General features: G+C 48.2%; 1 protein-coding gene across 4 annotated transcripts; it reads right to left on the bottom strand.

Annotated features, from left to right (window-relative positions):
- Positions 1-155: 155 nt before the first annotated feature.
- On the bottom strand, positions 156-20,926 carry CHD4 (chromodomain helicase DNA binding protein 4). 4 transcript variants are annotated; one of them, XM_084226211.1, is made up of 40 exons: positions 20,865-20,926; positions 19,848-20,013; positions 17,720-17,847; positions 17,345-17,536; positions 16,865-16,983; positions 16,218-16,459; positions 16,007-16,134; positions 15,741-15,876; positions 15,131-15,312; positions 14,769-15,008; positions 13,850-14,053; positions 13,562-13,767; positions 13,201-13,332; positions 12,796-12,892; positions 12,229-12,420; positions 11,941-12,141; positions 10,856-10,993; positions 8,796-8,917; positions 8,512-8,685; positions 8,072-8,213; positions 7,488-7,619; positions 7,258-7,375; positions 6,925-7,049; positions 6,393-6,630; positions 6,090-6,262; positions 5,744-5,924; positions 5,557-5,667; positions 5,299-5,387; positions 5,081-5,214; positions 4,445-4,589; positions 4,111-4,276; positions 3,641-3,750; positions 3,280-3,415; positions 3,054-3,131; positions 2,802-2,939; positions 2,599-2,707; positions 2,148-2,280; positions 1,067-1,262; positions 790-965; positions 156-678 (listed from the first exon to the last, which is right to left on the bottom strand). In XM_084226211.1, exons 2-40 carry the CDS (start codon positions 19,942-19,944, stop codon positions 661-663), a joined length of 5,778 nt encoding a protein of 1,925 aa, XP_084082337.1. In that variant the 5' UTR covers positions 19,945-20,013; positions 20,865-20,926; the 3' UTR covers positions 156-660. The 4 variants fall into 4 exon arrangements, with proteins under 4 accessions (XP_084082337.1, XP_084082338.1, XP_084082339.1 ...); XM_084226212.1 differs by having other exon boundaries at positions 5,299-5,384; XM_084226213.1 differs by having other exon boundaries at positions 5,557-5,643.
- Positions 20,927-26,604: the final 5,678 nt, after the last annotated feature.

Raw genomic sequence — 26,604 nt, 5'->3', positions numbered from 1 at the left:
CAGAGGTGTAGAATACCCCAAAAGCTGCTCTGATACAGCAGAAAGACATGACTTCTTTCACTGCTTAGACCACATACTTACCCCAGTACACTCATACTAGAGACAACAAAATAAAATACAAGGAAACTTTATTTTTCAGTTTTATCAACGTTTTGCTCTGTTTTTTGTTGGTTTTTCATTGTTGTTTGCTTTTGTCTTCAAGCTGCTTATTAGTTGACAAGTCCGGTCAGTTTTTGTATTAAAAAGGATTTTGATGGAGGTAGCTTTGTCTCTGTCCTGGCTTTTGCTTGGTCTTGCCTGCACACTTGTCTCAGTAAACAAACTCAAAATAAAATTAAGAACGAAAACTGGAATTCCAGGCGGAGGCAACGAGCAATGCAGCCAGGTTCTCCATGTAACAGACATGGCGCTGGGGCCTCCAGTCACTATGTACAGAGTCCATCATACATCCATCCCCCTCTCTCCTAAACACACTCCTTGCTCCAACGGGCTGGCTGCAGAGGAAGGAGTTTCTTCTCCTTCCAGAGACCTGAGCAGCAGCTTCCATGGAGGGAAACAGCACCCAGTCAGGAATGTCAGGCAGAGGGGTAGAGTGTGAAGGGGTGGGCAAGGGGAGTCACTTCAGCTTGGCCGAAAGGTCAACAGCACTGGGCCAGGAACTCACTGCTGCTGGGCCACCTGCAGGGCGAGAGAGGAGCTGAGACTCACGGGCTGGTCTCGGGAGCCCAGCCTGGCCCTCGGAGGGCGCCTCCCCCCAGAGCTCCCTTACTGACCAGAGCGGGTACGTACTTGTTGGGGAGGGGGCGGCGGCGGGGGCTCACTGCTGCGGTTGGCCAGGCGGCTGAGGATGTTGCGCTCCGACATCTGAAGGCGCACTGCCACGGGTGGGATGCGGGCAATCGTGGCAGGCAGACGGGTCACATCCGCCTTCATGTCACTCAAAAGCTCCTCCAGCTGCTTCAGAACTACAAGAGAAAGGGACATCTGTTCGGACGGGAAAGGGACCCCCCAGAGGGGACAGCGCTGCTGAACACCTATCCCGCCCCTGTTTAACACACCGCATTACCTTTGTGCAGCACAGCATTGGCTGGTTTATTCCCAGCCATTGATTCCTTGGATAGGTGCTGGTGGCTCTCAGCCAGGCATTCCACCTCTGCAAAACGTGTGTTCAAAGCCATGGATGGGTGAGATGGGTCTTCGGACATGTTCAGATAGGCAGCTCGCCGCAACTGCTCCTCGATCACCAGCGCTTGCTCCAGGAGCTGCAAGGTGGGGCACCAGTGAGTCTTTCAGCAGCTGCCTGAGAGGGAGCCTTGTCTAATACCCACAGTCTCTCCTGATCCAATTCCCCAGCATCTCATAAGGTGAGATCGTGTAGCTGAATCTCTTTTCACCAGCCAGTTTTACTGAGTAGCCCAAAACAATAAGGGCTTCATGAAGCAAAGTCAGATACACAAGAAAAGCAGGGTACATTTGGTTTAATAGACTACTACAACTCCTCTACTATCTTCATTCCTCTTCTGATTCTTTTTACACATTCTTTATGAGGCTAATGGGATGGAGATTACTCTTTGAACCCAAGGGAAAAGTATTCCATCCTATTTATAGAAAGAGTGTAAAATCTTGTAAGCACTTTGAGAAACCAGCTGCAATCCTGTCAGTGAAGAACTTATCATTCAGTCTATAGTTAATCAATGTTTTGCCCCAAGACTGAGACCTACATGGCATTTACCTAATCATAAATCACTCCCAGAACTAAGCTATGTTCACTTCTAAAGAGGATGAAGGAGAGACTGAAAGCAGCCCTCTCAGCAACCAGAGTTCTGTTCAGGTACATGGAGTGGGTTGTAGCCGACCAAGCAGAAGCTCTGACAAAAACAAGCACTTGAACCTTAAGTCTCTTGCTTACCAGCTGTTCAATAAACATTTGGATAGACAGCACTGAACCAAGCTCCCCAATACCATTTCCAGAAAAAAGGGAGCTCTTATCATGGAGCAACTGCATAATCCTGAGATACACTGCTTTTTTATCACCCCTAAAACAAAAGGCATTGCATACATCTTTCGCTTTCTTGGTAGAAACTCAGAACTGCAAGAACCTGTTCTTAGAGATCCAGGCAGTTATCACACTAAAGAGAAATCCTTACCTTAAATCTCCTTGCCAAAAACTTATTCTTTATTTCCAGGAAGTTACCCCTGTTCATCTCACCCTTGAAGGGTTCATTGAGGATGGCGTAACGTGGATCATTCTGAATATCCTGCCAACGGGCATAGCCATGACTGAGATGGGATGAGCTCAGGCAAACAAAGGCAGTGAAAACAAGGGAATACACAGCCCAGGCAGTACTGTTCTCCAGAGGGAGTGGGGAAAGGGGGTACAGAGAGGGGACAAACAGGAGCCAAGGAAGGGGAATGAGAACTATGTCCTGCTAAGTCTTAACTATGCTGCAGGAAGCTCCCCCTCCCGCCATCACTTTCACTCTCGTGAAGATAAGGCACTCTCTCACTTAACCTATGCCAGTCAGATCCAGAACAGTCACTTTCACCGTGACAAGTTATGTACAAGGTGGGAGAATGTGTCTGTCATGGCAAGGATACTTGATAATCCCAGCTAGGAGCCAGTAGTCGTGACGCCGATGCCAGATCTCATAGGTCTTCTTGGTGACAGTGGCAGCCCGCTCTTCATTCTGCCAGAGGGAGTGTAGTTCTGCAAAGGCAAGAGACACCAGAACAGGTGGAAGTTATTTCACAAACATAAGCAGGAGCTTATAAACAAGTTCAAGTAGATAAAGATCACATACCAGTGAAACCACCATCTGCTATGTTGAACATGAAGCGCTGCTTTACTGCCTTCTTGTGCCTTTCATCTACTGACTCTTTCAGCATCTCTCCGTTCTGCAGCATCACCACATCTCTCTTATCATCGTCCTTTTTCTCATCTGTACATACAGGAAATTTTTAAAACAAACATGGCAGATACTGCAACAAGTTGGACCCACAATGAATCCTTGTAGAAGAAGGGTTAAGGAGAGAAGGGAGTCATCGTGCCTCACCTTTCTCATCCAGAGTGATTATAGGAGGGTCAGGGGGATTCTCTGTAGCTGCTCTGTCTTCCACTTTCTCCACATCAGCTGCAGGAAAGAAGGGGAACATGAGATGCACAGGAACATAGCAAGTCTACAGTTTTGTTCTTCAACCAGTGAAACCCAATACTATACTCTAACTTCCCACTGATTCTCTACATTCGAGCCTATTTCTTTAGGATTAAGTGCTTTGTACCTTTGCTTTCTACTTCCATTGGTTCATCTGGTCTTTCCTTCACTTCTGTTTCCTCTGCTTTTTTTTCATCTGCTTCTGTGGAGTTCACTGGGGATTTTGCTTCCTGGGGTGGTGTCTCCACAGGCTGAGCACACTGCTGAGGACAGTGATCAGTGAGACACAAGGTATAGCAGTGCATGACAACCAAACACAGTCACAGTCGTTTGAAAAGCAAAGACACACAAAACTGTGAGGCCAGTTCTGAGGACCAGAGAGTTATCTTCAAGTATCACTCTAAAAACTCATCTCTGCCTCAACTAAAATGAAGGGAAGGCAGAAGTAGAGAAATTCACAATTACAAGGCAAAAAAGCCAAAACTCACCTCCATAGGGGCCTCTGTTTCAGTAGCAGAGGCACTGAGCTCCTTCTCTGGTTCAGAAGGCTCTCCTTGCTCCTTAGCACTAGCTCCTTCTTCTACTTTTACTCCATCTTCTGTGTATTCCCCATGCCAGAGCAGCACAGGAGACAAGAGAGAAGCATATCAGTAAGGACTTCCCTACTACCAAGACCACTTCTTTGCTCCCAGAAATCAGGCCCATCAAAATGGAACTAATGTGACCCACCCCTTTTCCTGCCCACTACAAATGCTGGGCTTCTCACTGATGTCAGCTCATCCCAGGAAAGCCAGTGTCCTCTCTTGCCTTTAAGGGCTTGCACATGTCTTTGGCAGCCCTCCTAACATGAGAGTAAGTTGATCTACGTCCACCCCCAGACCCCAGCACCACAGTTCCGGTGAGGGGAACAGCCAGGCTAAGGTCAGGACGCAGGGTTGTACAAGAGGGGAGCCCTCACCAGGTGGAGGAACAGGGGCCGGTGTATTCGGCTGTGTATCCCCTGGTGTCGAAGGAGTTGGAGTTTTGGGAGAGGGCGAGCTGGGCTGTGAAAGTTTCTTGTTTTCCTCTATCTCTGCCAGTTCTGGCATACTCCAGCGGCCGTTCACATGCTCAAATTCCTGCACCTGCACAAGAGGGAGAGAAAAACGTATCACGAGAGGAGTCATACAAAACTCATCCTTACACCTGCAGAGGCAGACCACTGAGCACACAACAAAAGTAGGTGTGAAAGAAGAGGTAACTCTCCAACTCAAGACGCCAGCAAAGGCCACATTGCTCTGCCAGGCGCTTACCTTTTTGCGTATAAGTGACATGACCCCAATGCGAGTAAGGACGTGCTGTCGAGAAAGACCTTCCCGTGGAACCCCATCTGCAAAGGTCTCTGCACCATCAGCTCCAGGCTCACATAAATGGCGCATGAACAGCGAGACATAGGCCCTGCAGCGATTGAGAGAAAAACAATTAGTCCATAAACTGCATTATCTGGAGACATGCATTGTCAGACCCCTTCCAGCACATAAGGGAAATTACCCCGAGACTCTTAACTCATGGTAAGAAGTTCTGGAGCTCCAGGCTCCTTCAAAGGAGAATTTCCTAACAGAATCACTATGTACATAGAGGACACACAACTCACTCAAGAATCTTGAGCCAGAAACAATCATAAACCCAAGAAAGACTCTGTGAGAGTATTCCCTACATGCTTGTAGAGCCATGCTATAGCACTCCTATAAAAGCATTTACTTTTGGTGACTGAAGAGTCAGATCCAAGTAAGAGAGTTAGCAACAATCCCAGCTTATACTTCATTCTCCCACAAAGAATGAACCAATACGTTAAGGAAATGTAGTCTCCAAGAAAAGGCCCAATTCTCACTCTTCCCAGACAGGTCTAGCTGCTGTCAGTCTTCCATTCCTGCCTACTGCAAACTCACTTGAACTCTTTCTCTGACTTGCCACGGAGGTCCCGAACAAGCCACTGAGTGGTGAAGGCATCCTGAGGAGGCATTCCATAGCGCATGATAGCATTGAGGAAGGCTTTCCGCTGGCGAGCATTGAAACCCAGCACCTAGAATGAAGGAGCAGACAGACAGATATGGCAAGAGGAACACAGGAACAGTGGAATGCAAATGCCTTCCCTGGTACAACTTACCTCGATGTTCCCTCCCACACGGGCCAGTAATGGAGGCAGAGGCTTATCCTTGTCATTTCTCAGGCCCTTGCGGCTAGGCCGACGAGCTGCTGAAGAGAGAAATGCAGTTAAGTAAAGTGCCAATGCACAGCATATTGTTGTGGGAATACTGCCCCAGCAGGAGAGCACAAAAAAAATGTATAAATTGCCCGTATCAAGTCCCAGCTGTTCCCACACTCAATCAGCAACCCAGGAACTCTTGTCTCCAGTAGAACTTACCTTCAGATCTCTCATCGAAGTCCTCATCTCCTTCTTCAGAAGCAACTGAATAGTCTGACTGATTATCTGACTGGTCATCCTGCCAGTCTGAAAGAAAAACAGCACGTGAGCCTGAGACGCTACTCCGTTACTTCCCAGCAACATATACTTACACCCGTTTTTCCCTCAGGGTCCTGTGGATTTGTACCTCTATCCTCCTGTGAGCCATCGTTGTAGTTAACTTGCTTGCGAATACGTTTGCCCTTGCCCAGGTTCCTGGCCAGATCCTCCTGTTGTTGCTCATAATGGTGACGGAGCAGTTTCTCCCAGTAATCGGGATCTACCGATTCCTCCTGCTTAATAATTTCCCGTTCAACCTCCTCTTCCTCCTGCCAGAGAGGGAACAAACTTAGGGCCCTATGATCCAAGTCCCAGCCTGTCATAGCAGATATATGCCTCCGTGCTTAGCCTTAAAAGCTTCAGAGCTCAATTAATTTAATTGATCCTCCATCACTCAGGAGAATGTATTTAGCTGACATCCACCTCATACTCACCCCCATCTCCTCCTCACGAACCACATACTGGGCCACCTTGAAGGAGCTGAGATATTCATTCATGCCCTGAAGTTCTGTATCTTCTGTTTCATCCTGGTTCCGATCCAACAGACGCTCAATTGCTTTGTCATCATAGTGGATGACACTACTGTCCTCACCTTCTTTGTTATCCCCTGAAGGAAGAATACAGGCACTGTTGCTGGATGGATCTCAATGGACTATGAAAGGGAATGCCACCCAGTCTCTCACTAAATAAGGAGCCACATCTTGCTACCCCCTTCACTTCTACTCCCAGGTACTCACCGCCCTCAGTAGCTTCATCCTTGAAGAGCTCTTCAGTGCCAAATTTGAGAATGTCATCAAGCTCCTGCTTGGACATGGAGCCTGTCTTGGAGCCCAACCCTGGTCTCACTACCAGGTGAGTTAGCATCATTTTCTTCTTGGCCACCTGAGTGATACGCTCCTCCACTGAGGCCCTTGTCACAAAGCGGTATATCATCACCTTCTTGTTCTGTCCAATTCTGTGTGCACGGCTGAAAGCCTAGAAAGAGACGTGCTCAGAACAATCTAGAGCTGCACAAGCAGCAGGTCTGATATACCCCACGCACCTCCTCAAGCTCCCCAATGTGCCTTCACGTTTGCTCTTAGCAATAGTGAAGGCTGTGCCCTAGAAGATTCTTCCACTATTTCATTTCTCATCTCTACCCATCCTCATTGCTCTAATTTCACATATCTCTAGAGGGGAAATCTCAGACTCCTTCACAGTCTTTCTGATGATTTACTGTCTCATGTTCCTCAGGATTACTCCATAATGAGTGATCCCATTCAGACTCACCTGGATATCATTGTGGGGGTTCCAGTCTGAATCGTAGATAATCACAGTATCTGCTGTGGCCAAGTTAATACCAAGACCCCCAGCTCGAGTTGAAAGCAGAAAGCAGAACTGCTGAGCTCCAGGAGCTTAGATTAAAAAAAAAAAATAAAAGTAATCAAGAGAGTGCAGTACTCAACGAAGGATTTGTAATTGACCAACATCACCTGACAGGGAATTGCTATTAATTTAAGATTCCAGGAAAGCAATAGAAGACTTGGGGCACAACAATCCCATGAGTATTAAGCACATACAAGGCAAGCTTTCATTCTACAGAAAAAGTAGATGACTATATACCATTGAAGCGATCAATAGCCTCCTGACGCATATTCCCTGTGATTCCTCCATCAATCCGCTCATATTTGTATCCTTCGTGTTCCAAAAAATCTTCCAGAAGGTCCAACATTTTAGTCATCTGCACATAAGAAAAACACCACCACAGAAGAGTGAGGGACAGGTAGATATCAGATCGACAGACTTCTTTCTCAGAAAAAGTACTCCAGGCCTAAAGGTTTTTCTCTATATACCTGAGAGAATATGAGCACTCTGTGACCTCCTTCCTTCAGGTTTTTTAACATCTTCTGGAGCAGCAACAGCTTTCCAGAGGCTCGAATAAGTGCACTACCATCATACATGCCATTTGGCATTTTTGGAGCTTCCTAAAAAGAAAAAGAGAAGAGGGAATAAAGTGCAAAGGACAAAAACAGCTTGAAGGGATGTAACTTTGCCTCAGTCCCCAGCTGATGCTGGCTCCACTGACCTTGGCACAACCACAAGGTATAGCACTGCCTGTACGAAACATCAGTGCTACCCTGTCCCTGTTCTCTTGCAATTTGACTCCTACATACTCTCCTCTTTTCTTAGTCCCTACTCTTACAGCGTTCACCACCTCACATGAGTCAAAAGATAGCTCCTACCTATAATACAAATGTGCTAGAAAAGAAACGGCCTTCCAGCATGTTGGGTCCAAATAAAGACAGGATGAAAAAAACCACATAGAAGCAAAAGGAGAGAAATGGGAACCCCTCTATGTCTCACCTAGGGAGCTAACTGGCTTCCTGGTAACAGCCAGCGGGGAATTAGCTTAAACAGAATAAGTGACTGGACATACCATAGCAGCCACAGGAAAGAGGTAGGGGTGGTTACAGCACTTCTTCAGATCCATAACAACATTGAGCAATGAGACTTGGTTACCACCACCCCGTGCATTCAGTGCCTCAAAGTTTCTTGTCAAAATGTATTTATAATATTTCCTGAAAACAAAAAAGAAAATAAAACAACTTAGCCAGTTGTCATGAGAATGACTAACCTACTCTTCTCTTGCTAAACTCTGCACAGCTTCTGGCATTACTACCTAAGCTCTGCCAGTGGCACTCACTATCTCTATTCCTTACATCAGAGCACAGGATTAGTCCTTCCTCTGCTCTAGTGGCAGCCCACTACACAGAAAACCCTGCAGAGTAAGGATAAGGCTGCTTCAGCACCCTCTCAAACTCCAGAGCAGAGAAACAGTAGCTCAACAGCAGGGGCTCTCTTCATCCCCACACTCACTTCTGCATGGGACTCAGCTCCACTCTGACAATGAGTTCAGTCTTAGATGGCATATTCTTGAAAACATCAGCCTTGAGACGCCTCAGCATATGCGGGCCCAGCATGTCATGCAGCTTCTTGATCTGATCTTCCTTGGCAATATCCGCAAACTCCTCTAGGAAGCCCTCCAAGTTACTGCAGGGAAACAGACACTCAGCAAATGGCACAAAGGAAAAAGAGCAAAAGAGCAAGTGAGGGGAAAGGAGTGACAAGACAGGCAGGCTGACTGGCACTGCAAGACATACTGGAATCTCTCAGGCGTCAGGAAGTTCAGCAGGTGGAACAGTTCCTCCAGGTTGTTCTGCAGGGGAGTTCCTGTAAGCAGCAGCTTGTGCTGGAGGGAGTAACCATTCAGCACACGGAAGAACTGGAAAGGAGAGAGCAGGGAAGAAAGTGGGAAAATAAACCAAAACACACACACAAATACATCAAAGGCTTATTAAGTCATAGGCTTACCAAAAAAAAATCTAGAAAGTTGACACCAATCTAGAGTTCAATTTAGATCACATCAGCTGTTTGGACAAGAGTTCCAAGTAGTTCACATTCCAGCCAGGGTTACTAGACTGATCTTATTTGGATCATTGTTCTGCATAGCTAAACCATGACTGCAGCAAATCCTCTGAGCCATCAGGTGCGAGTAGGTTTCTTTTACTCTTAGAAGTTACAATCTCTTTCAGACCACATATCATTTCTAGACTGCTGTACTATGTATTTTTTCTTGCTAAATTAGTGTTCCACATTCCTACAACTACTCTGCCTTGAGAATTCTAGAAATAACTAAGTCACTCTTCCTATTCATATCACTCCTGGCAGTGCTCCAGAGCCCTGAACAAGCAGAGGAGAAAAAGAGCTAAGGGCTTGCCAACGTGTCTTGAAGGTAATTTGCACTGGTTTTCACAAAAATGAAGTAATTCCAGACAGATGTAGTGAGCAGTTAAAAGTACTGCACTGAAAAGCACAAGTGTACCCTGTTCACCTGCACAAATTGACAGCAAAGCAGCAGTTTATTAATCAGTTTGGCCATTTCTTTGCTTATCTTACACTTAGCATGATACAAGGTCAAACTTAATGAAAGCAGCTGTACTAGATGGCAAAGAACAAATCACTTGTGTTTTGGTTATTCCACTAGAAGAGTACTTTAGTGGCCTCCACAGGGATTTATCTATGTAGTTATAGTTAAAATATTTTTATTTTGGAATCAAATGTGGAAGTTACTAATTTTATCTGCAAAACTTGAGGAGATGACCCAAATTTGTCAAGAAGCACCTGACCTCTCTATCTTGCAGCCAAACACCTATAAGCTGTTCTTGTAGGACAGGAAACTGCTGTAGAAAAAGATTTCAGGGTTCTGCATAGTGTCATAGTGTGACCTTGAGCCTTTACATCCTCTTTCAATAATGAATATTAATAGTAAGCATTCATTCCCACTTCTAATGGTTTCAATGCTAAGCACAGAATGGCATCCAGTCTTAGTGCCTACAATAAAATAAGATCTAGAAACTGAACTGCATGCACAGCTGTGATGTCTCAGGAAGATACCTCATGCCAAGACCCAAAACACTAAAGCCATTTAAACAAAACAAACAAAAAAAGAAATCAAGCAGCAATTTTCTCTTACAGTCTCCAAGAACCTCTATAACCAGCTTTCCAATAATAATTGGTTTTGGCGCACTTGAGCACTGGAATCCAGCTGAAGACAGGCAAATCAATACCAGAATTAAGGCACAAGGCCTACCTAGGGAGGGGCTGTATTAACAAAATACAGCCAAGTCTACTCAATTCAAACAAGTTTAGTTAAGGTGCAGGCTCATATTAAAGCTGCTATATGGCTTTCAGCACCTACCTTAGCATTTTTAAACACCTCTGCCCACCTTCAGTTTCTGTAACACCTAATTAGTTCTGCTACAAAGCTAGATAAACACAGAGAGCAAGTCTACTCTGGAAGCAGGGTAATTCTGCTCATGGAGCATATTTTACACTCAGCATGGTAAACCTTTACAAAATAGAGGTGGTGCAGGTATGCGATGCTTCCAGAAAAATCATTTTGTATTTGAAAGCAACAACCACATCCAGGTTTTTCTGGTTTTCAGTCTAGACTAACTGCCCATTCATCTGGAAAGAAAGCTGTTTTAACCAGTGATCTGTGTAAGTAAAGTTGTTGCCAATGATGACTGATCTCCAAATGCAGGCTGTTGATTTTTCTTTTTATTAACACATCAAATTTACTACTGAACAAATGACTAAGAGCTGTCTCTCTCCCCTGCAACATATGCCATGCCCATGAACCACCTATGCTTCTCTGTACCTTAGACTGGTTGTTCTTCAGTCTGTGAGCTTCATCCACAATGAGACAGGCCCAGTCAATAGAGCCTAGTATGGCCATATCAATTGTAATCAATTCATAGGACGTGAGAAGCACGTGAAACTTGACAGCAGCCTCCTTCTGCAAAGGAAAAGGATGAACATGTAATGGGATAGAGAATGTAGTGTTCCTCCATAAAGTCACCCTGATGCGCCATGGTCAACAGCACATAAACTTTCATACCCGCAGTCTCCTGTCACAAAACTCAAAATGCTGCCCAAACCATTTTAGCCTTTTAATTCCCTATTGCTCTCAACACATGTAAATCTCCTCAACCCCCTCAGTACCTGCTATTTTTGGACACATGCCAAACACTAACAATGATGTTTAAGAAGTAAGTAGTGAGTAGAGGCATGTTAGAGAACTGAGATTTGGAGAAGAGTGGCTCATCAGAAAGCTAAGACTTCAAAAGATAAACAGTGCACCATGGAACTTTAAATGACTATTAGTACTTAAGGCTGTTCCATTTCAAATGAAGGAAATTAGCCTATCTGCCTCTGCCACTGAAAATGCAAGGCTTTAGCTGCCATCTTGGTTTTACTAGGAAGACTTCAGTTCTACAAGTAGTAGCCACCTAGATCAGAGACTTCCTTCCTGCCTGGGCACAAAATGCAATTTCTCACATGTCTGGGTATGGCCTGTCAGCCAATTCCTCAGGATGAAAAGGTTCATACCTTTTTTGTCTGTGTTTTACACACAGCAGCAATTCTCACATCAACTTAGATCTGTAGAACTAAAGATGCACAACTTCACAGCTTAAGTAGGGAAGACAGAGGGACTTGCCTAGGGTCAGTATTACCTTAGTCAACTATCTTTCTCCAGTACTAAATTAGTTCAGACTAGTAGGAGTATTAAAACAGTCTATAGCAAGAGTTTGAATGTCCACTTGTCGTCAATTTGCAGTTATTTCCTATTGGAAACTACAAGCACAATCAGTTCTCAGGGACAGCAGAGTATCTGAATCTCAGCTGCCCAAAGTCAGTTGACTGCATCTCAATTCAGGCTTGTGTTAAAGCAGAGTTCTGTACCTTCATTCTGGATGCTTTTTTGCCTCCACGTATGGCATTATCCTCAAAAGTGAACTCATTCTCACGGATGATGGCCCGGCTGTCTTTGTCCCCGACGTAGGTCACTACATACATATCTGGGGCCCACATCTCAAATTCTCGTTCCCAGTTGATGATTGTAGACAGTGGTGCACTCACCAAGAAGGGACCCTTTGAATGGCCCTACAAATAGAGTCAGTAAGAGCATTAGATGACTGCAATCACTAATACAGGCAGACTCTCCCTGGGCAGTGACCTCCCAGTTCTCACCTCTTTGTATAGGGAATACAGGAACACTGCTGTCTGCACAGTCTTTCCCAGACCCATCTCATCAGCCAAGATTGTATCTGTGCCCTGGGCCCAAGAGAAGCGCAGCCAATTCAGCCCTTCCAGTTGGTAGGGATGCAAGGTCCCCCCTGTTACATCGAGGTACTCTGGCTGCCGGTCATATTTCACTGTCGGCTGTAGTGGAAAGAAGGAAGAGTTGGAATCCTTTCACTCACTTAGATAACTAACAAGAGTCCTTTCTTAGCCACCCTTATATTCACTAGTACAAATGAGGCTTCACAGATGACAACCAGAGTAGCATCAAAGCCAATTTTCAAATGGCCACAGGCATCCAAAAAGAAGCCATTTTTCTTTCACCAAGAGCTAGGGAGTCTGACCCAATGGACACAGTGGACCTTTGTCTGAAGGCTCCCAAATGCCACTTATTCTTTGGGCTATGAGAGAGCTCCAAACCATATGCTGTTCACCCTTCAGTTTCCTATTTATCTACAGGCACCCCAAAACAAACAGCTCTAGGAGATGGCTCCAAAGCAAAAAGCAGTAACTCACATCTACTGTGGGAGTCTCTGGGGGTCTCTCCAGTTTCCGCATCTTCACTTTCTTTAACTTCTTGCCAGGCCTGCCCTCTTCACCTCGCATCAGCTCCCTATGCAGACACAGTCCCAAGTACACGTAAGTTTAATGGCTTTTTATTAACAGATGGAACAAAAATTATTGCAGAGAACAGGAGGGCAATCACCCAATTCAAAAAGGCTCAAGAGAATAGGGCTGGAACCTTCATGAACTGGTAGGAGAGAAACAAGGTCCCTGACCAAAGGCATAAGGAGTCATCAAGAAGAAGATGCTTCTTGTCCATTTCCATCTATTAATCCAGCCAGTGCTGGAGGCTGACATACTGAAGTACTTTCTCTTGAAGGAAGGGAAAGGAAAACAACCTCTTGATACTTCTCCTACCTGTGATTCCAGTAGGCTTGCTTATAGAGGTCATAATCTTGAATATCCACATCTTCACTTTCCCAGGATGCCTGGTCATAGGGCAGGTCTCTCCATTTAATCAAATAGTGGACATTCCCCTTCTTATCCACACTGCAGAAGAAACCAGTAAGTCTCAAGCACAGTGAGATGGCAGTATTCCCCCAATCCATTCAAATGGAAGGGAAGAACTCTTAGTGAAGCAGCAGAAACAGAACAACGTCTGTCATACCAACAAAGAACTCCCACTGTTTCTCCCAGTCATACTGCAGTTTAGCTCATCCCCTCTCCCTTAGCCCCGCTTAAGGTCTTTGTTGAAAATCCTCTTTGTTACACCCCCTACCTATGATTAAGGATCCTGTGGATCATCATCCACTCTGGCTTGATCCCATATCGATAGAAACGCTCTTCCATCTCAGCGTATTTGGGGTCTTTGTTTTTTCTCTTTCGGCTTTTCTCTTCTTCCCCTCCAAAGTCTCCCGAGGGTGGCTCATCCATATCATTTTTGCGTTGGTAGTTACGAAACATGACCTGGCAGTGCAACTCCAGCTGCAGTCAGGACACAAGCAGTCAGTAGGTGTTTTAGCCTCAACTGTCCACCCTTATGCCATGGTTAGGTTCCTCCACTCACCTGCAACTCTGACACCCAGGAGCAGTGCCAGTAGGACATGCCCTGCCATTTGACAAAGAACTGCCTTTCAGGCCGACCCTCCAGAGGCTTCGGTGGTGGGGCATTAGGGTCTGCATCAGGTGGACGTGGTGGTGCAGGACCCACAGGGGGCTGACCCCATTTCCAGATCAAGATCTTCTGCACCTTTCCTTTCAAAGCTGGGCACTGGGAAATTAAACAAAGCTTGATGCATCACAGTGTATGCACTCTAATATGTAAGCACTGAAGAGCAGAAACAGTCGTTTTTATGGTTTCACTACACAGTTAGCTAGGTTTGTCGAGCCCAGCAGTCTGTCCAACTACAACTTCATTGAAAGTCCGTGCAAAAAAATTCTGCTGTAAAACTAAGGGCCCAACATAAGCAGGTTTTTTTTGTTCATCACCTTATGAAAGCAATTAGCATCATTTATACTACCTATTTCCAGAAATTTCTGGGAAAGCATAGTATTTCTCCTAACCAACTGCTAAGAAAGGTCTTAGCATTACAAAGCTTGCAACAGTGCAAAACCAGTTTGTCTCAGCATCAGTTTAAATTACTTCAAGCACTGAATTTGCTCGCACTTGATCTCCTGCCTCTACACACATACAGGAGCCCAAAAAAGTGATGCATGGCATGCTGAATCAAAAACTGCCCAAGTACCCTGCTTGTGGACAAATCTCTTGAGACCCAAAGGCTGTAGCCTGGTTCTTCCCACTGTCTGGAGAAAGCAATCAAGGCACTATACAGCTACAAAAAGTCAGGCCTTTAAGCTTTTGTCATAAAGTGTGCGAGGAGACAGTCTTCAAAGGACCATGTATTTCAACAGAAATATGATGATCCAAAGGGATTAGATCAATCACCTCTTGTAGCAATAGGACAATGGTACTAGCAGAAACTCACAGTGCAGCGAGGACACAGCCATTCTCCATTGGGAATCTCAGGCAGTGGGGGATTCAGACAGTGGATGTGATAGGATGAAGGACAGGCATCACAGCACAGCAGCTCTCCTCCATCCTTGCAGACTCTACAGAACTCCATATGGTGGTCATCCTCTTCCTCAGCATCCCCTACTACATCCTCCAGGATTTCCTCACCTTCAGAGTTATCCTCCTTTGCTTCCCACTGAATGCCTTCTTTTTCCTATGGGAGAGGGAAATCAGAAAAACAAAGTGATTATTTCATTACCACAGAAACAGCCCCAAGCCACATGACATGCCCCTCATACATGATCTCTTGCACCATTTGGGGAATCCAATACTCACACAGTGTGGGCAGCTCCATTTGCCCTCTGGAGCTTTCTCCATGTCTGGGTCCAGGCAAACCATGTGGTAGGCACGAGGGCAGGTATCACACAATATAATTTCTCCTCCCTGCTGGCACACCTCACAGTAGTCCTGGTGATCAGTCTCATAGCCATCCACAGCCACTGTGGAGTCCTCCTCACCTGCAGAGGGTGATGAGGAGTTACTGCAGTACAATCCACAGGTAGACGTTTCCTACAGCCAGGGAAGATATTCTCCCAAAAGCCAACATAGCCATCTAGAGATCCAGAATACAAAACTCTTACTCCATATAAGTAAACAGGGCGAGAAGGAAGACCTGGAAACAGGAGCAAAACAAGTCCCTTTGTGCCCCCTTCCACCCATGAAATAAAAGGTACAGTTAAGGCCAGGAAAACTCAGTACTGCATCTCTTTTCCTAACAAAGAACTCCTGAAAACCTTTTCCTTATTCAAAATAATATCAGGTTGTTCCTTCACAATCAATTCTCCCTCAAGTATGCTAATAAATATCAAAACTCCACACAGACTTCCCTCTTATCTTTTTACACACTTAGCTGTGCTTGTCTCCAACTGGTGGCAAGCATCTTTACCTTTCTTTTTCTTCTTCCCAGCCTTGAGTTTTTTGCGACTGCGGCTACTACGGCTTGTAGATCCATCTGACACAGAGTAGCTGTTGATGCTGGCATCATCAAAGTCTGACTCCACATCCAGATCATCATCTTCACTCTGAGGCACGCAAGAGAAAAGCTTTGCTACTCAGACACACATGCTGGGGAACAGCAATCAGACACAGCCCCAGGATCACTATCACATTATGACCTCATCCTCACAAGGTCAAGAAAGGAGCATCACTTACTGATGATCTTTTACGCTTGGAACCAAATCCTCCCAGTTTGATTTTCAGTGGTGCCACCTTCTTTGTTTTAGGTTTCTTGATATCAGGAATACGAGGACTGGCCTTTGGCTTACGCCGGGCATTGGGTCCTGGGAACACAGGAGGTGAGTCAGAAGGGCTATGGCCTTGACACCAGTCACACTTTATCCTCCTGCCAGACTCTTCACCTCACCTTTGCCCTCCTTTGTCTTGGCTTTCCTCAGTGGCACATCTACAGGGGGCTGCGGCAGGACAGCATCCACATTTGTCACCATACTCTCGACTACTGCAACAGCTGCAGCTGCAGCAGCTGCCACAGATGCACCTGAACTTCCCTTGAAGGGGTTGTTGGTGCTAAACTCCCTCCATTTGGCTCCCAGTACCATCATCATCTTCGACACTGCTATTTTAGGGTTCTTGGCTGCGATAAGTGGCCTGTGTACAGTTAAGGAATGAAGGAAAGGTTACTGAACCACCCTGAAATCTAGATTATTCCTCCCCACTGCCATCCCCATCAGCACCTTTATCTCAACTACACTCCTTTCTAATCTCTGATCCCAAGAGCCAATAAATCTCCCCACTCTCACCCTTCACTATGTGAAAGATGGAAATGTTTGGGTGCAAAAAAATGGAATTTAGCATAGTAGGGAAGAAAGAGGACTTGCACCATCTCGATGAATAAAAGCAAAAAAGTTAGCAATCGATTATTTTACTGTTGCTTCAGTTTTCCCTCTCGGTACTACACTAGTGGGCACTGAGGTTCCAAAATCAAGGAATCTAGTATTTGCCCCATCTCTTTTTTTGTTCCCAAGTCATTTCAAGTGTAGGCTTGCAGCTCACCTGACAAACTGGCTGAAAGCTTTGTAGTTGGTGAGTGTACGGTAATCCTCCTCTGTGAAGATGTGATCAATATCCTCCATGCCCCAATCTTCCAGGAGCTGAGCAGATGACTTTGGCTCCTATGAAAAGAGAATCACGGCAACTCTGAGCAGAGCTTCCACACATCTTCCACATTCCACAGATGACCCAGGGAATTTTTTTCCCCCACATCCATTTATCATTACCATAGGACACAGCTGCAATAGCAGATCAGTAGAAATGGGAAAAGTATTTGGATTCAATATAAATTCCATGTGTGCTTAAAGTAGTAGAGAGGGAAGAATGCAAGGTGGGAAAAAGGCGAAGTCAAGAGGGTCTAGTGGAAGAAGAGACTACACAATGCCAACTCCCTGTCCAATCACTAAGGGAGAGCACAGTGATCCCCCAGATCAGATACAACATGGGAATGAGAAGCAAGCATGCAGCAGGATAGCTTGTTACCTTTGAGTCATCATCTTCTTCCTCCTCTTCCTCCTCCTCCTTGCGCTTGGCTTTGTTTTTCTTTTCCTTCTTGGGTCCTAATTTCTTCTTTTTCTTCTTCCCAGGGGTATAATCACTGCCTTCACTGTCAGAGCGCAGAACCTCTTCTTCTTCCTCCACAAACTCATTCCCTTCACCAGAGCTGTCCCCCAGCTGGAGAGGGAGGGAGACATTAGGCATGAGAGAATACCCTGGATAAACACTAAACACTGTTCTCTCCCCAAGCTCTACAGGATTCATTCAAAAGATTGCTGCTATCAGCCAACAACAAAAATAAGCACCCTCACCCTATACATCCATATGTTAGAGTGTGACCTTAGGCATCCTTTTTCTTACCTCCTTCTTCTGACGCTTGCTGAGCTTGGGAACTTTGGGTTCCTTCAGTTTCTTGGGCTTCTTCTTCTTCTTGATTTTGGGAGTATCAGCCTCTGACAGAAGCTCTTCTTCTGGCTCTTCTTCAGGTTCTGGATGCGAAAAGGTGACAGCCTCATTCAACCCCCTCCTGCGCAGTACAGTACAGCCCCCCTTCACCGAGATCAACTTGTCTGCTTCTTGCTACGTACTTACAAACAGAGGTGGTTACAACTCTTACTGTTCACAACAGATACTCAAAAACTGTATCCTAAGGTACCACCAACATGGTTTATCCCCCTCCCAACACCACCTATTTCCACAGTCTTGCTTCTCCAAGCAGAACCACACTCAGAACTTGGGGACAAGAAGTTTGCCATAACCCAGCAAGAAGAGGAAAGCGCATAAAACAGATGGCCATATCTATAAGGGGCAAAACAGTGAATTCATTTGAGAACCTGAGTAGGATACTGTTTCAGTCCATGGCTCTCCAGGAAAAAAACATCTAGCCTCTTCAGCAGTACAGAACATCCTACAGCTGCATGCAAAATACGGGCCAGTAAGCCACTACTTTTCCTTCTCCATAGGAAAGTTGTTACTCAGCAACTCTATTCTGATCCAGATTAGACAGAACCTTCCCCCAGCCCCAGCAGCTAGCAAGCTGCCTGCCTGGCCAGATTACAAGCCAGTTCCCCAGCACCAGTGCACACTTCCATCTGTGTGCCCTCGTTCCTGGCTGCCCTTGGCCCGAGGGGGCAGAGGCAGCTAGACAGCCCTTCCTTCTCTTTGTGGCAGCCTGCGGGAGCAGCGCGGCCACCCGCCCTCCCCTGCCGCCCCGCCCACTGCACACAGCCAGAGTCACTCCTTCTCCCTCCAAGGGAAAATGGCCTCCTGACCACCCGAGCTGGGCAGGATGGAGGAAGCCACAGGTCAGAGGGCCTACTGCAGCCGGGGTTGAAACACCACAGATAGAGGTCTCAGAACCTGGAGTCCCATGCCTGGCTCCTGCCACATTCCCAGCCAATGAATGTCTCTTTGCTCCCATGGTGCTGCAATACCAAGTCCTTCAAGGATCATGCATCTTCTCCCCCAAGTTCTGATTCAGAGCCTCTAATGACCTACCTTTTCCAAGGTATCACTTAAACCTCTCCATTTTGCAGTGATTTTACCAGGCTTTTTGCAAATAGATTTTCATTAATGATAGTCCCATACTGCCCAAGATCTCAGAGGTGCCAGAAAACTCCAGAGACAAGGCTTAAGAAAAAAATGCCAAACAAACAAAAATCCAAAACTTCACAACATCATCTTCCCTCCTCCAGTTATGTTTCTCATATACGACACAACACTCCAGCATGAGTTAGTAAGAAATCCCACACTTGTCCTACAGTTGACTATATGCATCATTCCTTTTTCACAAGGAATTGAAGAATCCAGATGCATGTCCACAGAGCAGGTCGTCAACAGCAGCAGCAGCAACAACAAAAAAAAGGCAAACCAGAAGAAATCCCAGGGCTCTAACTCAAGCCTCATATTGATGATGAGGATGCAAATACAAGGGAAAAAGCAAGATACAAAGACTAAAAAAAAAGCAAAGGTGAGCGAGCAGCACAGAGTAAGAATCCTCAATAAATTGGGTGTGGTGATGAAGGAAAGTGGGTCACGCAACAGCCCAGGGCAGTTTTCTCTGGACGTCAGCCGGTCTTAGCTCCCAGATGAAAGCAAGCCAGGCAACCTGCCCTTTCACATACTACCTCCTCTTCCCCCTCCCCATTCATGAAAATTGAAATTAACAAACATTTTGGTCAGAATTGGACGCTCTGCCTCCACCCCTCTACACCTCCTCCAAGCACAGGCCCTGACAACCTGCAATGGCTTGGAACAAAGTCAGCTCCACCTGACACAAAGCCTCCAGCCTCTCACTTCAAAGTAACCCTGGGACTTGGATATCAAAAACATACAAGTGACGTGCAGCAAAAAAAACCCAAAACAAAACAAAAAACAAACCGAAAAACCAAAACCAAAAACATTCCCCAACACATCATGCACTTCACATATTCAGCTTGAAACCAATATTATCCCCACTCCACATGCATGCCCTGCAGGCTCCCCATACCTGGATGCTGGGGGATAGCATTGTTCAACAGGATCTCCATGTCATCATCATCACTGCCCCCTGAGCACGGTGATGGAGATCCAATGCCCGAAGCCATGTCCTCCACACCGGGGGAGGCCTGGGCTTACACAGGCTGTCTGTCGTCTCCTTGCCAGTCTGGCCAGTACTTCATTGAAAAGAAAAAGAGAAAGTTACAGCAAACCTGAACTCCGTTCTCCCAAGCAATAGTGCTGCTAATAGGATCTGCGAGAAAGCTTAGACTGCAACTTTACTGGCTTTGGAGCCTACGGATAATAGAACCACTGGCAGCAAGTATCAGTTTAGAGTTGTGATAAAGGAGGCTTTGGAGACACTAGATATTAAACTGAGTCAGCAACTCATCGCTGGCGAGGAAGCCAAAACAGCTGTCCTAAAGGAAAACTCTCCCGTCCTCTGCAGCCGGGTGCCCTCGGTTATTTCTGCCTTGGGCCGGGAGAAGGCAGCGGGGCAAGCAAGGCAGCCGGGCTTCCAAGGGAGCCCCGGGGCCAGCGGGGCGGCTGTCAGCGCGGCGCCCTGGCCAGCAGCCCCAGCCCGCCCCGGGCTGGCACTGCAGCGCTGGCCCAGCCCCTGCCCGGCCGCCGGCCGCACACAAAAGGCCGGGCGGGCTCAGCGGCCCCGCTCCGCCGCCCCCGCCCGGAGCGGAGCTGCGCGGCGCAGGGCGGGGGCGGGGGGCACCGTCTCCCGGGCGGGGGCGCGGGGCGGGGCCGGGGAAGTCCGGCGGGCGTGCGGCGAGGGGCCGCCGTTCCCCGGGGGCCGGCGCAGGCCTGGGCTGCGGGCACCGGCGAGGCGGTTGCGGGGCGGGGGAAGAGGGGCCGGACCCGTCCTGCGGCCGCCCGGGCAGAGGGACGGCGCGTCCCCGGAGGAGCTGCGGCCGGGGCCGACGGGGCGTCCGGCGGCGAGACGCGTCTGCTGGCCCGGACACCCCAGGAGGCGGCAGATGATGGCCTTGCCCGCCCTCGTTCCCTCCCAGCTCCTCACCCGGCTCCGGACCCCGGCTCCTCTCTCGCCGCTGCCGCCGCGGAAGGGAAAATGGCTCCGGCCGCGGCACCGCCTCTTAAAGGGGAAAAAAACCCGGCTAGGCCCCGCCCTCTCCCGCCTACATCCCATAATATGCCCCCGGACCCCGGCAACAGGCCCCGCCCCCGTCTCCCCGGCAAACACACACCCCCTTCCCCCCCCCGACATCCCATAATACTCACCCTCCCCTCAGAACTTCCCACTCACTGCCCGGCCCGGCATCCCATAATAATAACCACCCCTCCCGCCGGTAACATCCCATAATACTGCCCCCCCCCCCTCCGCCCGCACCTTCACCCCGAGAAACATCCCATAATACTCCCCCACGCTCGCACCCCTTCGCTCCGGCATCCCATAATACTGACCCCCACCAAGAAACATCCCATAATACTGCCCCCCCCACCCCGCGCGGGACCCCGCGCGCCGGGGCAGGGCGCCCCCCCGCGCCTCCCGGGGCTGCCATCCCATAATAGGCACGTCCCCCTCCCGCGGGGAGAGCGCGGTGGGGGGGGAAGGGCGCACTGTGAGGACCCCCCCCCAACATCCCATAATAGTCACACCCCGAGCGCGCACATCCCATAATAGTCACACCTCCCCCCCCCGCCTCGCGCCCAGGCAGGCATCCCATAATAGTCGCCGGGAGCCACCGTCCAGCCCGGCATCCCATAATACTCGCGGCCGCCCGCCCCGCACCCGCACCCGCGGGGCTCCGCCGCCGCCCCCCCGCCCGTCCTGCCCGAAGGCGCGGGGTCCGCACCGGCCCAGCCCCCCCTCCGGCACGGGGCAGGGGGCCGACCCCTGGCACCGCGCGGCCTCCGCGCACCTCCCGCCCTCCTGCGCGCTGGCACCGGCCCCGGGCACAGGCTCCGGGCACCGCCCTCCCACCGCCGACCGCCCCCGACCTCGGGGCTGAGCGCCCCGCTCGCTTCCCTGCCCCGTCCTGCCGTGCCCATCCCGCACGCTCCGCCCGCGGGGCCGCAGGACCCCTCCAAGGCTGTCCATGCCCGGCGCGCTCACTGCCACCGCCAGCCTGTGTGCGGGGAGCCCGCAGCGACTTTGGTGTCTCCCCTGCACCTCGAGGCTTCCTGGCTGCCGGTACCTGCAGATGTACCTACCCCACAGATACGCATTCTCCCAGGCAACTAGAGACAGGACCAGAGCATGTAGTCTCAAGCAGTGCCAGGAGAGGCTTAGGCTGGGCATCAGGAGGAATTTCTTCATGGAAAGGGGGATCAGGCATTGGAATGAACTGCCAGGGAAATGGTGGAGTCACCATCCCCAGAGCTGTTTAAGGAAAGGCTGGATGTGGCACTTAGTGCCATGGTGGTGTGCGGTCAAAGGTTGGACTTGATGATCTCAGAGGTCTTTTCCAACCTAACTGATTCTGTGATACACGGTGTGTCCACGTACTCCATTCCTCCCTGTCACCCAGCACCCTGCTCCCTGCTGCAGCCTCCACCAGGAAACTCATCATCGATTTACACAGACGGGAACGGTCTGCAGGTATAAGTATACTCCAATTATGCACGTGCAACTGTATCATTAATTTCCCATTAAACAAAATCACATCCCATAATGCCACCTTATCCTCTGTTGAGCATTTTCATAACGCCATTAATCTCAACAAAGAGGCGCAGTCCTGTCCGTCTCTCCCAGTGAATGTGTGGGTGTCAACAAACTGCGCTCCTCGCCTCCGCTGTCCCACGCCTGGTGGTGCGTGTGCACGTTTCGTCCCGCCACAGTGAAACACGCCGCAACACATGTGGAGGATTGGCTGTTTACAGACTGCAACAGGTCTCTTACAGATCCTGTAACACAAGCCCGGCTTTGTCTCCTAAAGCTCACTGAAAATACATCCACGGACACAGTGGGCACGCAGGTGTTCCATAACACCATCCCATCACCTCGCCCGTACGCCAAAGTGGCTCTGGCTACTGGCAAGCTCTCCCTTACCTGTGGATGCAGGCTGCCACCACCGCCTCACACCGACAACTCTGCTGAGATACCAGCAGGCTGCACCACCACATCCGCATGCCCATCTCCACTGCGTGCTCCCACAGAGTTCCACAATGCACAACACGCATGAGTGCAGCCACTCCGCAGCACGAGTTGCACCTTCCGCGACCTCGTTCCCACCTTGCCAGCAAAGACTAGACCAATACATCCCAACAGGCTGCTGTGCAATCCATGTTCCCGAACATATAAAAATCCCACCTACTTCTCCAGCCATCAGCAGCATGCACCCTGTACTGTCCCTGTACATACCTTTGCCTACGTGACAATTATGCTCTCATTTATCTCAGCTTCATGGAGGAAAAGTGGTAGGAAAGAGCACACTGCTCTTCCACAGATGTTATCCATCCTTCGCAAGGATCAAGCAGACCATCCAGCGCTACAGAAATGTGGTGGATGACACCACCACCACCAAACTCACATGGACCTCTGCAGGACTTCTCATTCCTTCTTGTGTGTGTCGACAGCCGCAATCCCCTCTTAACAGGAGCCTGGTGTGCAGCCACACCAAATCCTCGAGCTGAGCAGCCCAGCACCCACCAGTGCCCACCAACTCTACCATAGCTGCCTCTTTCCCCCAGTGGCTTGGCTACAAGGGGAGAGGCGTGATGCAGATGAAGATCCCGCAAAGGAAGTTAGGTGCTGGGGCTCTCTCTGTAGGTGATTCCCAATGCTCCTGCCAGCACGGTTATGGTCTGAAGAAGGCTGCTTGCTACTGGTTAGGCGATGTGTGCCCCGGTGCCTCTGATGCTAAGGCATGAAGCTTCCCAATGAGCCACCACGTCCCTGAAATCTTTCTCTGCATGACAAATGAACACATTTTTATCATGAATGTGCCCAAGGTTCCCTACCTCAGCTCCAAGTCCCTTTTTCCTTTGTAACTTGAAGTTTCTTAGTCAGCAGAAATCTTAATTTTCCCTCAAGACAATGAACTCCATATGGGATATACATTATTATGATGATTAAGGTGTTTTTACTCCTTGTGAGGGACAAGTAGATTAAATGGATTAAAAAATATATATATTTCTAAATATTTTCCTTTGATGAGGAAAGGATAGATTTCTATGAGATAGATTTCCAGTTATTTGGCTGCTTTAAACTTGGAAGCTTCCGTACTGTGGTTCAATTACTTACCCAGTTTAATTGAATCTTTTGAGTTTATAGCGCTGGGCTTGGAAACAATTACAGCAAGATCCTTATAATAGAATCTTCCCTACCTGTGCTGATGGGTGTCAACACCCTGAACAAGCCCACAGCACACTTTCCATGGGGAAAATGCCTGCAATATCTTGCTTTGGTGCTGCACCCGTGTTGGGAAATCCAAACTGGCCAGAGGACCTTCAACACACCCTCGCCCAGCTCTGCTTCCAAGAACAACTGGGTGAAGTGGACTCTGTACTCCCACAGCAACAAACTGGGGTGACCTCTAAATAATTTCTGCAGTTTTGTGCATGGTCTAAGTTAGTCAGGGTTGAGGTCCCTGCGTGGGACCCAGGAGAGTCCTGCCCCATCTTCCTCCACCTCATGGGCAGCTGCCCCTGTCCAGGCTTTTATCAGGCCCACTTTTAATTTATGTTCACTTTTAAACGTATTTCCCCAAGGTAACAAGAAGAACAAAGCTTTTGACATTGTTTCACCCTGGAACTCAGGGTTGCAGGCTGGAAACCTCTGTCCTGTGTGTTTCAGTGCTGCCCAGTGTGGAACGTGAGGGTGGGAGGAAGGAACTCCAGAGCCTTTTGGAAAGAGGGGAGACTCTCCAGCCTAGCATGGACCGTTCGTATGTGGGACACAGATAACAGACTACAAGCCTGACATGCTGGTGCTGCAGACAATGTGATCTGAAAGATCGGTTTATGGTCTTTCAGGCTATTTTTTGTCAGCTCCTCTAGCGTTCTGTAACAATACAGAGGGGCCGATGGGTTTGGACACTGGGCACTGCAATGCTGCCACTGTATTGCTTCATTTGTGGGCTGGGACACAGCCATACTTCTGTTCTCCTCATTTTTGCTGTTTCCCAGACTGAGCGTTGCTCCAGCCAGTCTGTAATATCTGTTCTGTCAGGTTACGTACAACCAGTAACATGAAAAATATCTTTCAGTGTCTGCGTAAAACTGGCAGCCGGCGATGTACCTGTGAATGTGATGCTGTCCGTCAAGGGCTACATTTCACCTCTTCCTTTAACCTAGTTTTGACTGTTTGTAACTAATGTGGATGGACTTACTCCTGGTGTTTGCCATTCAGCAGCCCTGTAGGCTCTCCAGATCGTACTGAGGCTTGCCATGACTGAGCTAAGGTTTTGCCACTTCTGCGAAGGAACCCTGAAGATGCCAGGATTTCTGAGAAGCCTTGCCCTTTTGTTTTTTCTTTGGTAAAGCAGAGAATTTTGCCCTAGATCATTTTTTGAGCAGAGAGGGGGTATCAGACTCTGAGATAGGTAATTTTTACTGTGGAATTAGCAAGAAAATGGTTCAAACTTTCACTCGATATCTGGTTATTGTCCCAGAGACTGTGTCTCTTCAACACCCAAGGCCCCCTGCCCCCATTTTAAACTATCTTGTGAGAATTCTGCATCCCCAGCCCTAGCCAAAGTAACTGTTCTGGATTCCGCAAGTCTCCCCCACCACTACAAAAGTTTTTTCCTCTGCCCAGGATACACTTCTCCACCTCCAGCTGTCTACAAAGTCTCCATAGCAAGCTAAGGAAATCTAAATGACCAATTTTTATTGTTGTTTTCTTCATCATGCACCCCGCTTCTATTTTTTTTTTCTTATTTAGTTTTTGAGTGGGTTTTTTTTCAAAGAAAAGCGCCAGCTTACTTGTTTAGCCCACCGGAAGTATCTTTACTTTGGCGTCAGACATGGCAGAAAATGACACAGGAAAGTCTCCTCGTTTTGTGGAGAAAAGACAGCCCTTCCTGTCATGTCCAAGCAGCTGCTCCTGCAGCAGACAAATGCCACTGGAACAAGAGGCAGAAAGAGACTTGCACAGGGACGATTTTGGAGCGTACAACCAGAATAAGGTCAAGAACATGTGCTCCTTTTTTGAGAACATCCTACTGTCAGTGGAGGATCGAGTCACTCTCTAACGGCCACCTAGGTGAGGGCTGCCCATATGCCAGCGTGACTCTGCATCTACTTCCCGTTAGGGGAAGAGCATTTCAGACTTCGCTCAGCGCTCGTCATGAGCTTCGTCTCCTGTTTTTGCCAGGAGAAGGAGGGGGCAGGGAGAGCGGCGTGGCCGCGCAGCCGGAGCCGCACCGTGTCAGCCAGACGTGCGCGGTGCAGCAGGCAGTGCCGGCTGCACAGAGCTAGGCGGGGGAGAGACAGAGAAGATTGGGGGGTGCTCAGCCCCCTGGAAATCAGAACGGCTGATCTCTATCTCTGTGTGCTTCGCTGGTTTGTTTGCTTTAAAAAACATCACATACTTGGTACTGACACCTATAGCTAAGGTTACTCGATATTTTCCATCACAAGTCTGTTTTCAGTTACTTAGAACTTTGCCAGACATCAGATACTCAGATTCGAATTTTCCATGTTTATTTTCACTTTCTTTTTTCCTGAAGATGGAGGCACTTAGTAAGGCGCAAAAAACAAATGCTATTTTGCAATTATAAAAATTTGACTTTGACACCAGTCTTTTAACATAGAATTATGTATATAATGAATAACAAAAGCTGCAAGCAACGCAC

The sequence above is a fragment of the Fringilla coelebs genome (assembly GCF_963513975.1).
Source record: "Fringilla coelebs genome assembly, chromosome: 2".
NCBI lineage: Eukaryota > Metazoa > Chordata > Aves > Passeriformes > Fringillidae > Fringilla > Fringilla coelebs.
The sequence above is the reverse complement of the archived record's forward strand: the minus strand, read 5'-3'. Positions and strand labels throughout refer to the sequence as shown.